We start from the raw sequence: 12,950 nt of genomic DNA, 5'->3' as shown, positions 1-12,950 counted from the left end.
TGACAATGATGATGATTACGATAGCGATAGCAATGACGACGACGACGACGACGACGATGATGATGATGACGATGACGATGATGATGGTAATGTTGATGATGATGACAATAACGATAACAACAACAGTGACAAAAATGAGGACTATCGTGACTATTGGATGGCTACCTTGTGGACGAAGACTCTTTCAGGGGATTGGCATAAACTTCACTCGATCGACGTTCTTGACATCTCGGTGTCCACAAACCACTCTGATGTGGTGCCGGAGCTCTGGGATGACAAGGCCATGAAGCCGTCATTGGCAAAGTTGTTGATTGCATCGCCAACCCTGCCATTCATTGATGACAACGTTGTGTACATGATGTGCAAGGTTAACTTTGACGATCCAAGAGCATGGATGATCTCTATTGACATGAGGACAAGGGAAGTGGTACAAATGTTCCTGTTTTGCGCTGACCGGGTCTGCAACTTCGATCTGAATTACCATCCGTTTTCCTTCTCCAGCTATGTAAATGCAGACATGGCATCATCAATGTGAATAGTTGGCAATGTTGTTATTGAGGTGCGGTCTATCCGTGTATAATGTGGCTACTGATCAAATGTACATGATATCCTATTTGCTTATGATGTAACAATTTATTTGTTCTTTTGCTTCCTTGATTCTTTGCATTGAGAGTATCCTCTGCGAGTTGTATATCCCTGTGCTAATGGAGTTGGCAATTAAAAAAATTACTAAGCAGATCAGAATCGGTTGCTTTTATCAAAAGTAGCGAAGTTGTAGGCTCCAATAGATCAGATCAAGAGTGATTCCTCACCCATCCTGCCAGGGGTTATTTGTGAATTTGTGGTGTAGATCGTCTTGGTTTGGGGTGGGCTGCCTGCACATTTGATGTGCTAGAAAAAGAGTTGCCCTGATGGCATTTGCTTTGATTATCTTGAATTTGATTATGACTTTCAGTGATAGAAGGAGAACTTCAGTTAAGTTTGTGCCGTTCCTTTTGTTCTTGAAGAACTTCAGGGTGTGAGCAGCATTATTCAGTTATCTTATTATTCAGTTCCTCGCCAGCTTCCAGAACCTGCCTCCTCGTGAAGCTCCTTCACCGGCTGCACGTCCGGACAGACACGCCGTGGGCGTCATGGCACTGGCCAAGGCTTGGTCGGCAACGACTCCATTGCCGACACCGCTCGCTCAGACTCGGCCGCGGAGCACTGGGCGAGTGTCCGCGCGCTTGTGCCTCTTTTCCTTCTGGCACGATTGCTGGCTCCCTGGTGGCGCTCTGAGCACCTCGCGGCGCATTCTCTTCACCCACAGTACCTGCCCAGAAGTGGTCGTGACTCGCGTGCTGCTCCAGGGCATCAGCAGTATCCTCGTCCCCAGGCTCACGACGGGAGAGCGTGAGTTGGGGTCGCTCGCCGACACTCTCGCCGCGGTCACCCTCTCCTCGTTGGCGGACGAGCGCCAGCTCGTCCTTTGCGCCGCCCCCAAGGCCAAGATTTCTACCGGCACGCTGTATAACTCTGTTGTTTCGGCGGTGTCTTCTCGCCAAATGCGGATTTCATCTTGGGGAACCGTGCGTTGTCGCGCGTCAAGTTATTTTCTTGGCTCACGACGTCCTTCTGCGTAAGGACATTCTGGCCGTGGGCGAGGCTGGCTGCCCTCTCTACGACGAGGTGCTCGAAACCGCGAGCCACATGGACTTCCACTGCCTAGTTGTGGCCCCCTTCTGCAGTCCATGCCCTTCTGGGTTGTGATCGGCGCTAGCATCCCTGAGAACGCCCACGCCCAGGACCTTCACCTGCTCCCTATGCCCAGTTCGGCCGGGCCTGAGACCGTGCCAGCGTCCACTCTCCTCTACTGTTGGCACCTGTGGAAGCAGTGTAACGCGCGTTGTTTTCCGCGACGCATGTCCCTCGCTGAAAACGTGCCACGACGATGCCTCTCTCTAGTCTGGGAGATTCCCCCCGACCTACGCTCCACCGTTGAGGATTGGCACAACTCTCTTTGTACTGATCCTATGTGAATCTTCTCCCTCCCTCCCTCCTATGTACCTCTCTACCTTGTTTCTGTAAAACCCTGGGGTTTTCCCCCTTTTTAAAATATACTCGTATTTACGTGGGGAACCTCTCCTCCCCGTGAAAATTCGAAAAAAATTCCCTGCCAGCTCGGCCTTGTCGTCTTAGAGCAGAGTTCAGGCCCACATGTAAGCTTCTTACAGGCCCAGCCCGTCACAAAGACGGCCCAAGCTTCCCTCACAAAAAAAAGGACGGCCCAAGCTAGCTGCAAAATCCGTTCCGATTAAACGCGAAAGGAAGAAGAGACGAGAGAGCAGAGTCCAGAACCGCACCCGACCGACCAGACACCGCCCTCTCGCCGCCGCGCCTCCGACCCGCCCGCCCGCCGGCACCGCTCGATGATGATGGCGGGGCCGTACCACCAGCCGACGACCCTGGAGGAGGTCCGCACGCTCTGGATCGGCGACCTCCAGTACTGGGCCGACGAGAACTACCTCTACAGCTGCTTCGCCCACACCGGCGAGGTACGTCTCCGTCCGACCAGCTCTGTGTCTGGGCTCGCCGCTAGTACCTAATTCGGTGATTTGAAGCTGCTCTGGCCGGGGTAGCATAGCGATTCCTTTGCAATTTTGGGTGAATTTTTCGGGTGCATTGGTGGCATCTACACCTCCCGGATATTTCGTTTCCGTGTTCACTAACAAATCCATCTCTTTTTGGTGGTGTATGTACCTCTAGGGCGTTCCCCTTTTCAAGTTCCACCTCTCCCCAGTGAACGCTGTTGGTTCGATTAAGTTATGCTGGGTGCTTTGTTTGGTGCTAGGGTTTGATAGGTTTAGGGTTCTGAAGTGCCAGTCTTGTTCTCGAACTGACTTCAGCTTTGAATTCGAGTTTCGCCAGATGCTCCATCTTACTATAGTTAGTGACATGGTTGCTATTCTGTTTGTTTGCTATGCCATGTTTGCAACTCTATTGGGTCATGGTGATTTCAATTGACTACTCTTTCAGACGCCCTTTTTATTGCCAGCGTATTTTTTGTCCTGTTGAGTATTCAGGAGTACTTTTTTGCATTCTTAGTACTAATAGGACTCTAATTATTTGGAATTGCAGGTACAGTCTGTGAAATTAATACGCAACAAATTATCTAATCTTCCAGAGGGTTATGGATTCATAGAATTCATTTCGCATGAAGCTGCTGAGAGAGTTCTACAGGCTTACAATGGCGCACAAATGCCTGGAACTGAGCATACATTCAGATTGAACTGGGCATCGTTCAGCTCTGGTGAGAAGCGTCCTGATGCAGGACCTGACCACTCGATCTTTGTAGGGGACTTGGCACCTGATGTCACAGATTACTTACTGCAAGAGACTTTCCGAGTGAACTATTCATCTGTTAGGGGCGCCAAGGTTGTCACAGATCCAAATACTGGCAGATCTAAAGGATATGGATTTGTAAAGTTTGCAGATGAAAATGAGAAGACACGTGCAATGTCTGAAATGAATGGTGTGTATTGCTCAACAAGACCTATGCGTATAAGTGCTGCAATTCCTAAGAAATCCGCTGGATCTCAGCTTCCGTATGGAGCTGCTAAAGGTAATAGTTACCTGTAATTACTATTTTGGTGTTCCAGAGCAAACCACTTGACGCTGTCTGTATTATAATCAAATATAGTCACAATACACTTCAATTGACACATGGGCTCATATGATTTGTCTCTTATTAGTGCTAATAAAACAAAGATTCGTCTGTAATGGGACACTGCAATGATTCATCAATATTGTAAGGCAACACAACAACTATTACACGTAGATCTTCATTAAAAGAGGTATTTTCATTGCTATCTTGTAACTGTATTTTTATGTTTGATATGTAGCGGTGTACCCAGCAGCAGCTTATACAATTCCACAGGCCCAAACAGTTATGCCAGATAGCGATCTTACAAACACTACTGTAAGAACCTTTATCATATTGATGATTGATTGATTGGTGTTTGCTCTGTTGGTTATGCCATTTACCTTGGATTCATCTGCAGATATTTATTGGTAACTTGGACCCGAATGTGACTGAAGAGGAGCTGAGGCAGATATGCGCACAGCTTGGGGATCTTATATATGTTAAAATTCCAGTTGGTAAAGGATGTGGATTTGTACAATATGTATCTAGGTGAGTATTTAACGAAACAAAGACTAGCTGTCTTATTCCTCGAACTATAATTTACAGGACAAAGTATGCATTTTTCACTAGGCACTCCCTAGGATTGCCGGATTGTCAGGTGTTCACTTCCACATGTGTCTGCCTAATTTTAACATTCAGATTGCATTGCGTTCCTAGGTGAAGCGCGAAAAGGTGTAAATGCATCATTCCTAGTCTATTTTGTCTATTTTCACAAATATATCCAATATGGTTATACTTATACGAACTACCATATGTTACGATCCTTTGTGAGAACTTCTTTTGGCAGATAACTGAAAACGTAACTGTAGAATCTGTGAAAGATTGTCCAAATCTCTCACCAGGAATAAATACTGTATGCATCATGGTGACTTGTTTCATTAGCCTACAATCATCACACACTTATTGCATTTTGCATGCAAAACTATTAATATACCAGCACATTGTTGCTTCTCCTTTTATAGGTGTCGGTAGGGAGGACAAAATTGATCTTTGCTGTAATGTACTAATGTTGATATATGCGTATCATTGTTATATGGTGGATGTTTTCTTCTTACATAGTTGACGTTTTTTGCATTTCTTGGTGACTCCTCTCTGTGCTAGCATGTGTGTGTGTTGTTTGAATGGTGCAAGTATGATGTGTTTACCGCTAAGATAATTGTTTCAGGGCATCGGCTGAAGAGGCTGTTCAACGTCTTCATGGCACACTGATTGGTCAACAAGTCGTGAGGCTTTCATGGGGCAGAAGTCCTGCCAATAAGCAGGTATATCTCATTAAACTTCTGGTGCAAATGCCTAATTCCCATTTCATGAAGCTAGCAATCAGTAATCTCTCAAATTCAGATGTTCCGGAAATCCACTAGAAGCAATTTTGCTAATAAGAAAGTTTTGGGTTTTCACTGATTAGCATGCTAAAGAAGAATTTTATTTATTATTATAAAAGTCTATTCTACATTTTATTATTCTTACTTCTCTTAGTCTAACAGATGAAGGGCATGTTTGTTTGACAATTGTTTCTTGGCAATTCCCCCACTTTCCTTTGCTTGTTGTAAATTTTCTTTTGTTTCTGGTGGTTATGATGCCTGTTGCAATCTCTTCAAATCGTGGTTAATAATTTTATGTTATTATCTTGCACAATCATATACAGGATCAGTCAGCTGCATGGACTCAGCAGGCAGATCCTAATCAATGGAATGCTTATTATGGCTATGGATATGATCCATATGGGTATGCTCAGGATCCATCATATGCATATGGTGCTTATGCAGGATACAGCCAGTACCCGCAACAGGCAAGACTCACACTTTGCACCCATGATACTTCTACGTGTCTTCTACTTGTGCTCTCTGCAAGAAGCTGTTTATATTGGACACCTGAAACTTGCTGTTTTCTGATCTTTTTATTTATTTGTCTGACATGTCACTGTGTCAGTGTGCAATGCACATTCATGTTAGTACCACATGTAGGATATATTTTGAAATGTAGAAATACTCTTTATGAGCCATATAGTTCATTTCACTACATCGATTAATTAGATTCAGGGGGGAAGCTTTTAGGTTGAAGATAGCATTTATATTTGACTTGTGGCCAGTAGCTTTAGGAACAAAAGTGGGTGGACCCACCTCCCTTAATTGGTGGATCACTGCCAACGTAATTGATAATTCAGTTTGTGCGCATGCTCTGACATTAGTTGTGAAGGCAAATTACTAGGGTGGACCGGTGGGCCTGGTTAAGCAGCATCCCTTGTCACCATTATCTTGCTGCGATGGTCCTTTTTTTAGGCTCCGTAGTGCGGATATGATTTGTACACGTCCCACGGTCTCAGGCATGAACAATGATCACGTGTATCTCCGGCACCAACATAGCTAACACATGCTCAGATATTCTCGTGTAGATTTTTCTGTCTTAATTCAGTTTGTGCGCATGCTCTGACATTAGTTGTGAAGGAAAATTACTAGGGTGGACCGGTGGCCCTGGTTAAGCTGCATCCCTTGTCACAATTATCTTGCTGCGATGATCCTTTTTTAAGGCTCCGTAGTGCGGACATGATTTTTGATACACATTCCACAGTCTCAGGCTTGAACAATTATCACGTGTATCCTGGCCACCAACATAGCTGTCAACACATGGTCAGATGTTCTTGTGTAGATTTCTCTCTCTTCGTTCTATCTAACCTAGCTGCATGTTTATATAAATACATCTCAAGAACAACAGCTTTCTTATTTCCGGGAAACAGCCTAATCCATATATTTACCTGTTTCACAACAACAAACACGTTAGAGCGTACCAATGTGTTGCTGCATTTGCTTTTCTTCTAGCCTTGTAGTAGAACTAACTAAGTTGTGCAATGTTCCAGGTCGAGGGAGCAACCGATATGGCACCAGCAGCTGGGAGCCATGTCCCTGGTACGGAACAAAACGAGGTGTATGATCCAATGAACTTGCCTGACGTTGACAAGTAAGTACAGTTCCACGCACCATTAGTTCATCGATCGGCTATTTTATGCTGGTGGTCTCTATCTAACCCATTCACCCCCTTCCAATCTAGGCTGAACGCCTCATACATGTCTGTTCATGGTAGCGCCATGCTAGGACGGCACCTGTGGCTGAAGACCTCGCCATTGTCTCAGCAGGCTTGAGCAACCACCCCATCCGAGCAGGCTGAAGACTGTGATGCCGCTAGAGCCAAAAGAAAATTTCCTTGCTGATAATTTTTGTCCACCCCATCCGAGCAGTAACTGCAAGATCGAGATTATGACATGTTGAGTCAAAGACAGCTTAGCTTCATGTATGTCAGTGCATCGTATGTATGATTTAGGATGACTCCTTGTATTTCTAGTCCTGGCCCGATTTGTCTGAATCGACATGTTGTTTGCCAAACGATGCTGCAGCTATATACTGCTGCAGAGTTACTGATATGCAATCATGGAGAGGAAAAAAAATGTTTCTGGTATGCAAAAGTCTCTGTATCCTGATCTTTTTTTTTTTGTTCCAGGGTACATTTTCTCCTGGTTTTCATTGAAGGTAAACCTGGGGTGTACCTTTGTTTCTTTTTTTTTTTTGAGGATGACGGGGGGGGGGGGGGGGGGGGGGAAGGATCCCCACCGGTTGTTATTCATATCTCAAAAGCGGCTAAGAAGCCTGTCCAAAGTACATGAGGGTGAAACATAGGGGGGAGAGGGAGAGAAGCCGGAAAAAGAGGAAGCAACCGACATTACACACTAGAGAGGAGGAAGGATCTCAGCGAGTCTAGCGCCATGCGATCAGCGACCTTGAAGCGCCATCTCCAAAGATTAAGATCGTCACAAACTCGGCGAAGAACGGCAGCCCTCGAGGAGGGTTTCGAGTTGAAAACCATGTCATTTCGGGCCTTCCAAATGGCCCAAAGGATCGCCGCCGCGACGCCGGTGCGCCACGTGTCAACAAGGAGGTGGGGTGGCGGGCGGAGGTCCCAAACCGAGAACGGGCCAGCGGGGATTGGCACGTCCAGGCTGGACCAGAGCTCCGCCGATAGGGGGCAGTCGAAGAAAAGGTGCCTGCCCGTCTCGGCGACCTTTGTTTCTTTTGGTGCAGAGTCTGCAAGTGTAGTGCTTGTTCCGAACCTACGATATTCAGTGCAACAGTGGGTTATGTGAAATCTCAGGAGACGCCTGACACGAATCAATCAAGAAGGATCAAATCCTCGATGAGCGTGCACCCGAACGTTCCACCGTGCTTTTTGCATTGACAATCCACGTGCTCTAGCACTGAACCAAAACGCTCCAAGGGCAGCTGCGCGGCGCGGTGGAGAAGCACGTGGGGTCCAATTGTGAGGAAGTGCGTTACTGGGAGGCCCTCGCCATTATTGTATAGCGATCCATCTCCCAACGGTCGAAAGAAATCGGCCGCGAGCCAACGGCAGGTCAATACGTAACGGCTCACACAACCCACAAAGCGGCACAGAAAAGCCAAGCCGGCCGGGGAACTCCAGAGGATCCAGAGCCAGCCAGCCACTGCCACTGCAACTCTAGAATCCTCCATCCTTCTCTCTCGCCGGACGGTGAGGCCGCACGAGCACCACACGGCGCGGGCGTGCGGGCGCGGAGCGCGCTCGAGAGGGGGCCGGCCGGCCGGCGCGCGATGGAGTCCATGGAGCCCAAGGACATCGACTGGAGCAGGGTGGTGTCCCGCTACGTGCGCGACGACACCTACGAGGGCATCCACGCGCCGCGCTGGGCCGACCTCGACGACCCCGACGCCGTCGCCGTCGACGACCACGCATGGTTCTGCCGCCCCGGTACGTGCACCACGCCCTCCGCGTTCCCTTCCGCATTCTCGATTCCGATTCCGCTTGCCCCAAGCGCGCGCACGAGGAACCCGATCAATCTGCCGATGGATTCCATGGCGGCTGTGTCAGAACGGGGGGGTCCGCGTAGCTTTTACTCTCGATTTGGGGGCGTGTGGATTTCGCTGATGTTACCTCGCGATCTCGTCTCCGCTCCTGCGAAATTCAGGCGCTGCTCCTGCTGAACCGCGGTTGATTTCGTCACGGCTCCGTCTCACATTTTCTTCGTTGGGATTGTTCGTTCGCAGATTGCAGGCATCCGAGGACGGCCGAGGACTTCGTCAGGATGACCCCGAGCCCCAAGGTCCGCACGCGCGAGCTCCTTCTTCCTCTTCCCCTTCTCGATTTCTCGCGAGAGCCCTTGTCGTTTCTCCGATTCACTACTGAACCCGCTCGATTTCCTTCCTCGGAGCAGGGCAAGCTGCTGCGATCGGTGTCCGCCATGCTGCCGTTCGGCGAGAGGGACACCAACCTCAGGTCCAATTCCTCACCTCTTAATTGTTCGCGATCTACCCTGTTACGGGTTCTGAGTTCTGACCCTGTCTGTTCCATCGCCTCGCTCAGGGACGGCAACGACAACAACCTCAAGAGACGAGGCGCCGCCGTCCCGGTTGGCGGCGGCACTGCGGCCTTCGCCTCGCCGAGCAAGCCCAAGGCGGCGCCCAGGAAGCGGTTCCAGGACGACGCCGAGAACCAGGACCCTGCGCTGACCACGCCGCCACCACCCGCGGCGGCAGGCAGGCCGCCGTTCGGCGGCGCGCCGCGGTGGGCCAGGAACGCCAAGGAGGCCATCAAGTCCAGCGCCGAGAAGCGGCCGGGCAACGCCGAGAGGGAGGCGCTGCTCAGCAAGCACGTGCCGCCCAGGCAGCTCAAGAGCACGCTCTCCGCCAGGAACCTCTTCTCCGGGAGAGACATTCTTGGCCAGATTTCGGATTTCTACAACGAGCTCAAGCGGATGGCGGGCGGCGGCGGCGGCGGCCAGCAGCAGTCTGTCTCGGAGGAGGAGATGAGCCCGATCCCAATGTAATTCTTATTTTCTCTGAATTCAGGTGCTGGGTTGTGGCTTTCGGTTCAGGTCCTTGACATTTTCGTTTGTGCAGAAATGCCAGTGACGTAGTGGAGAAGGTGGACTGCGGCGGCAGTAGTGGTGCTGGCCGGCTTGCCCCGGATGCTGTGAAGAAGGTGGCGAGGCAAGAAGCGGTGGAAAAGACTCCAAGCCCATTGTAACTTTCTTGTCACCGCAATCTGAAGCCAACATTAGATGGCTGTATGTTCATGCACTGACAATGGTGGTTTCTGCAGGAAGGGAAAGAAGATTGGGTTGAAGGTGGAGGCAGGGAAGCAAAGATCACCCTCTGTGTTGAGGGAGGTGAAGGCGACACCACCTACTCCGCAGCGGTTTCCGTCGCCCTCGGTGAACCGTGTCAAGAACGTGAAAGCTGCTGGCATGGCTACGTCAAGCTCACCACTCAAGAAGCCACTCAAGGTGACTGAATCCGGCATGCCTATGTGACAGTGTTTACTAAGTGTTTATAGATTTGTATTCAGTGTTAGTGGTTTTTAGATTGACAGTGTTTACTCAGTGATTCATGGTCTCTTCTAGCTTTTGTGAAAGTATTTAAGTACATAAAAGCTTGCAAACAGTCTTCCAAACACAGTCCTGATTTACTCAGTGTTTATAGATTTATTCAGTGTTAGTGGCTTTTAGATTTACAGTGTTTACTCAGTGATTCATCATTCATGGTCTCTACTAGCTTTTGTGAAATTATTTAAGTACATAAAAGCTTGCAAACAGTCTTCCCACGCAGTCCTGATCAGCGACCAGAAATTCTAGCGATTTGAATTGTCATCACCATAGTAATGGATTAGACTCAGTTATCCCTAAACCTCAGTTATCATCGCCATAGTAATGGGTTGGTCTTTCCATATGCTAGACCTTGCATACCGAGTTTGCTGCTGAGCTAGTTCTGTCCGAATTAACTTCAGAACTTAAGTGATAATCCCTAACTTATTTACCTCTCTAGCTACGTGGACAATTTACCTAATATAATACAATCATCTCTTCAGTCATGGTCTCTGACTTTTTAAGACATGTGTGTCTCGTTATTATGAGTCCATAATCTAAAAAGAATGAGCATTTTCTTCATGTTGCCAACAGTATCCACACTTGAGGGTAAGTCATATGATGCATGGCCATGTACTGCCAGCAGCACCATGATGGTGAATATTTTTGCTCCATTTTTTCTGTTACTTGATCAGAGCCTTTCTCATCTTGTCATCGTTGCCTTTCTTAAGGGCGACCAGACTTTTTTTTTGTTAAATTGTGGTGTCAGCATGTGGCACTAATCGTTATTCATCATTTACCCTTATAATGACAGAAACCTTTTCTCCTACTAGTGTTGTGAATCCTACTATTGTGTTTTATCACAAGTTAACTGCCCAGTTATCTAACGAGGGTATCAACTGCCTTTTTCTTCAGGATAAGGTAACGCCAAATAAGGATCAGGAGAACAGCAGAGATGCTAGGAGGCAACCTTTTGGTGTTAAAGATATGAACAACACCAGGGCCTGTGAGGCCGAAGAGGGCTCCAGTGGCGTGTTTTGGTTCTTGAAGCCTTGCACTTTCCTGGTGGAGTAAACATGATGTAGTTACAGTCATTTTTTTGTTTCAATTTTAAATACTCCCCAGTCCCAGTTTCTATTTGATTGATTCATCTGATGGACATTCTGTCAGGCAAATAAACAGCAAGCATATGTATAGTTACTAGTGGAGTCATACAAGTCGAGGGATTCCTCTGATATGTAGAATTCAGGATATAGCAAAATGTTGTTCTTCTTCAGCTACTTGGTTGTTTGACCAAAGATACTGCACATTTGGTTTTAGTGATTGATATCAATGCCAACTCTTGTGATGGTGAAAGTATGATTAAATGCCTTGTCCTGAATGTTGTTTTCTTGCGCTGTGTGCTACTCAAGTGTTGTGCAGAGGAACTTATGTCATATGTTGCGATGTCCTTGGATGATGTTTATGCCATCTTGATTGGCCTGATGAAACAGTACTATTTTCTCATCTTTGATTTCGTAAAGTTTTAACATTCTCAGACACTCTAGTCTTAACTTATTGAGCATGAGCAAAGCCTGGTAAATGTCACAAGCAGTAATCTGAAGTTTGCAGACTATTTCCTGACAAGCTTTATTTGTGCTGGTTTGTGGGCTGGCTTGATCCTGGGATCAGAACTGCATTCACTGGAACTGCATTCTTAAACACTCTAGTCCTAACTTATTAAACGTACATGAGCAAAGCCCGGTACTGGATTCAGAGTTTTGTAGGTAAATATCACAAGCAGGAATTCTAAAGTTTGCAGACTATTTCCTGACAAGCCTTATTTGTGCTGGTTTCTGGCACCTTTCTGGCTTGATCCTGGGATCAGAACTGCATTCACTCGAATTTGCCTTTTCTTGGTTAGTTCTGCACATATATAGGTGTCACCATAGTATTGTCGTTTTGGCTCATGGGCTCTCAGCCCAGAATTATAAAAAAAATCAAAGAAGATATTTACAAATTTTACAAAAAATAAAAAGAAACAAATATCTATAAAAAATTATAATATATTTATTTGCAGCCTAGAAAAATAGAGAATTGTGACTCAAGAAAAAACTATTTTGTTCAGTTTTTTTGTGTACATCATTGATACAAAATATCTTGGCGAAAAATATATGTGCATATGGCACATGTTTATGGTTTTAGATTTTTGAGATTTTAAAATCTGGTTTTCACCTTTTTTTGAACGAGGTCACCGGAGCTTGGGAGCTATTATGACTTTCTAGGTGAGATTACCCTATCCTTGGAGGGATCGAGATTTGTTTTGTTCATCGGCCCTTAATTATTATTGACATGATTTTTCTTGAAGGAATATGGTATCTATCCTTGGAGGGATCAAGGATTTTTTTTATTCATGGGCCCTTTATTATTATTGACATGATTTTTCTTGAAGGAATATGGTAGGGGAAACCTATACAATGATTTTTTTTCACCCAAATCTACGGCCTTGGGAACTTGAATCTGAGTGGATAGGTTGTACATCCACTTCCATAACCAAGTGTGCTAGGTTCACTTCTTATTATTGACATGAATGAAACTAACACAATTGTTTATGTTAGAGCAAAATGGCTTCTAAATGCATTTGCATTTGGGATGAACAAAAAAATAGAAACAAATCCAAGATTTCAAAAATACCTTGAAAATTTCCATGAAATGGGAATATTTCTTTCTTGGAAAACCAATGCTCTAGAAAAGCAAAATTGTGAACACTACAATAGTACTTTTACGTAAGGCACAAAGCTGCTCTGCTCAATATTAAACTTTTGGATGCCTATTCTTCTTCAAAGATAACGACAATACATTATATATTTTTTTTACCTTGGAGAATGTGCTATTCTGTGCATT

The 12,950-nt window shown here is 46.4% G+C and overlaps 2 protein-coding genes across 3 annotated transcripts; both read left to right on the top strand.

The window, feature by feature from the left end:
• The first annotated feature begins 2,310 nt into the window (after positions 1–2,310).
• Positions 2,311–7,139, top strand: LOC127296931 (polyadenylate-binding protein RBP47B'). The gene is made up of 8 exons (XM_051327180.2): positions 2,311–2,534; positions 3,118–3,601; positions 3,882–3,958; positions 4,041–4,171; positions 4,848–4,944; positions 5,328–5,471; positions 6,537–6,637; positions 6,728–7,139. The coding sequence occupies exons 1-8, from the start codon at positions 2,409–2,411 to the stop codon at positions 6,816–6,818; spliced, it is 1,251 nt and encodes a 416-aa protein (XP_051183140.1). The 5' UTR covers positions 2,311–2,408; the 3' UTR covers positions 6,819–7,139.
• Positions 7,140–8,131: 992 nt separating this feature from the next.
• Positions 8,132–11,434, top strand: LOC127296932 (uncharacterized). 2 transcript variants are annotated; one of them, XM_051327181.2, is made up of 7 exons: positions 8,132–8,455; positions 8,752–8,807; positions 8,919–8,980; positions 9,068–9,526; positions 9,604–9,726; positions 9,806–9,989; positions 10,983–11,434. In XM_051327181.2, exons 1-7 carry the CDS (start codon positions 8,299–8,301, stop codon positions 11,139–11,141), a joined length of 1,200 nt encoding a protein of 399 aa, XP_051183141.1. In that variant the 5' UTR covers positions 8,132–8,298; the 3' UTR covers positions 11,142–11,434. The 2 variants fall into 2 exon arrangements, with proteins under 2 accessions (XP_051183141.1, XP_071675537.1); XM_071819436.1 differs by having other exon boundaries at positions 8,916–8,980.
• Positions 11,435–12,950: the final 1,516 nt, after the last annotated feature.

This window comes from Lolium perenne, chromosome 4 (assembly GCF_019359855.2).
Source record: "Lolium perenne isolate Kyuss_39 chromosome 4, Kyuss_2.0, whole genome shotgun sequence".
NCBI lineage: Eukaryota > Viridiplantae > Streptophyta > Magnoliopsida > Poales > Poaceae > Lolium > Lolium perenne.
This window is presented reverse-complemented; position numbering and strand designations above follow the sequence as displayed.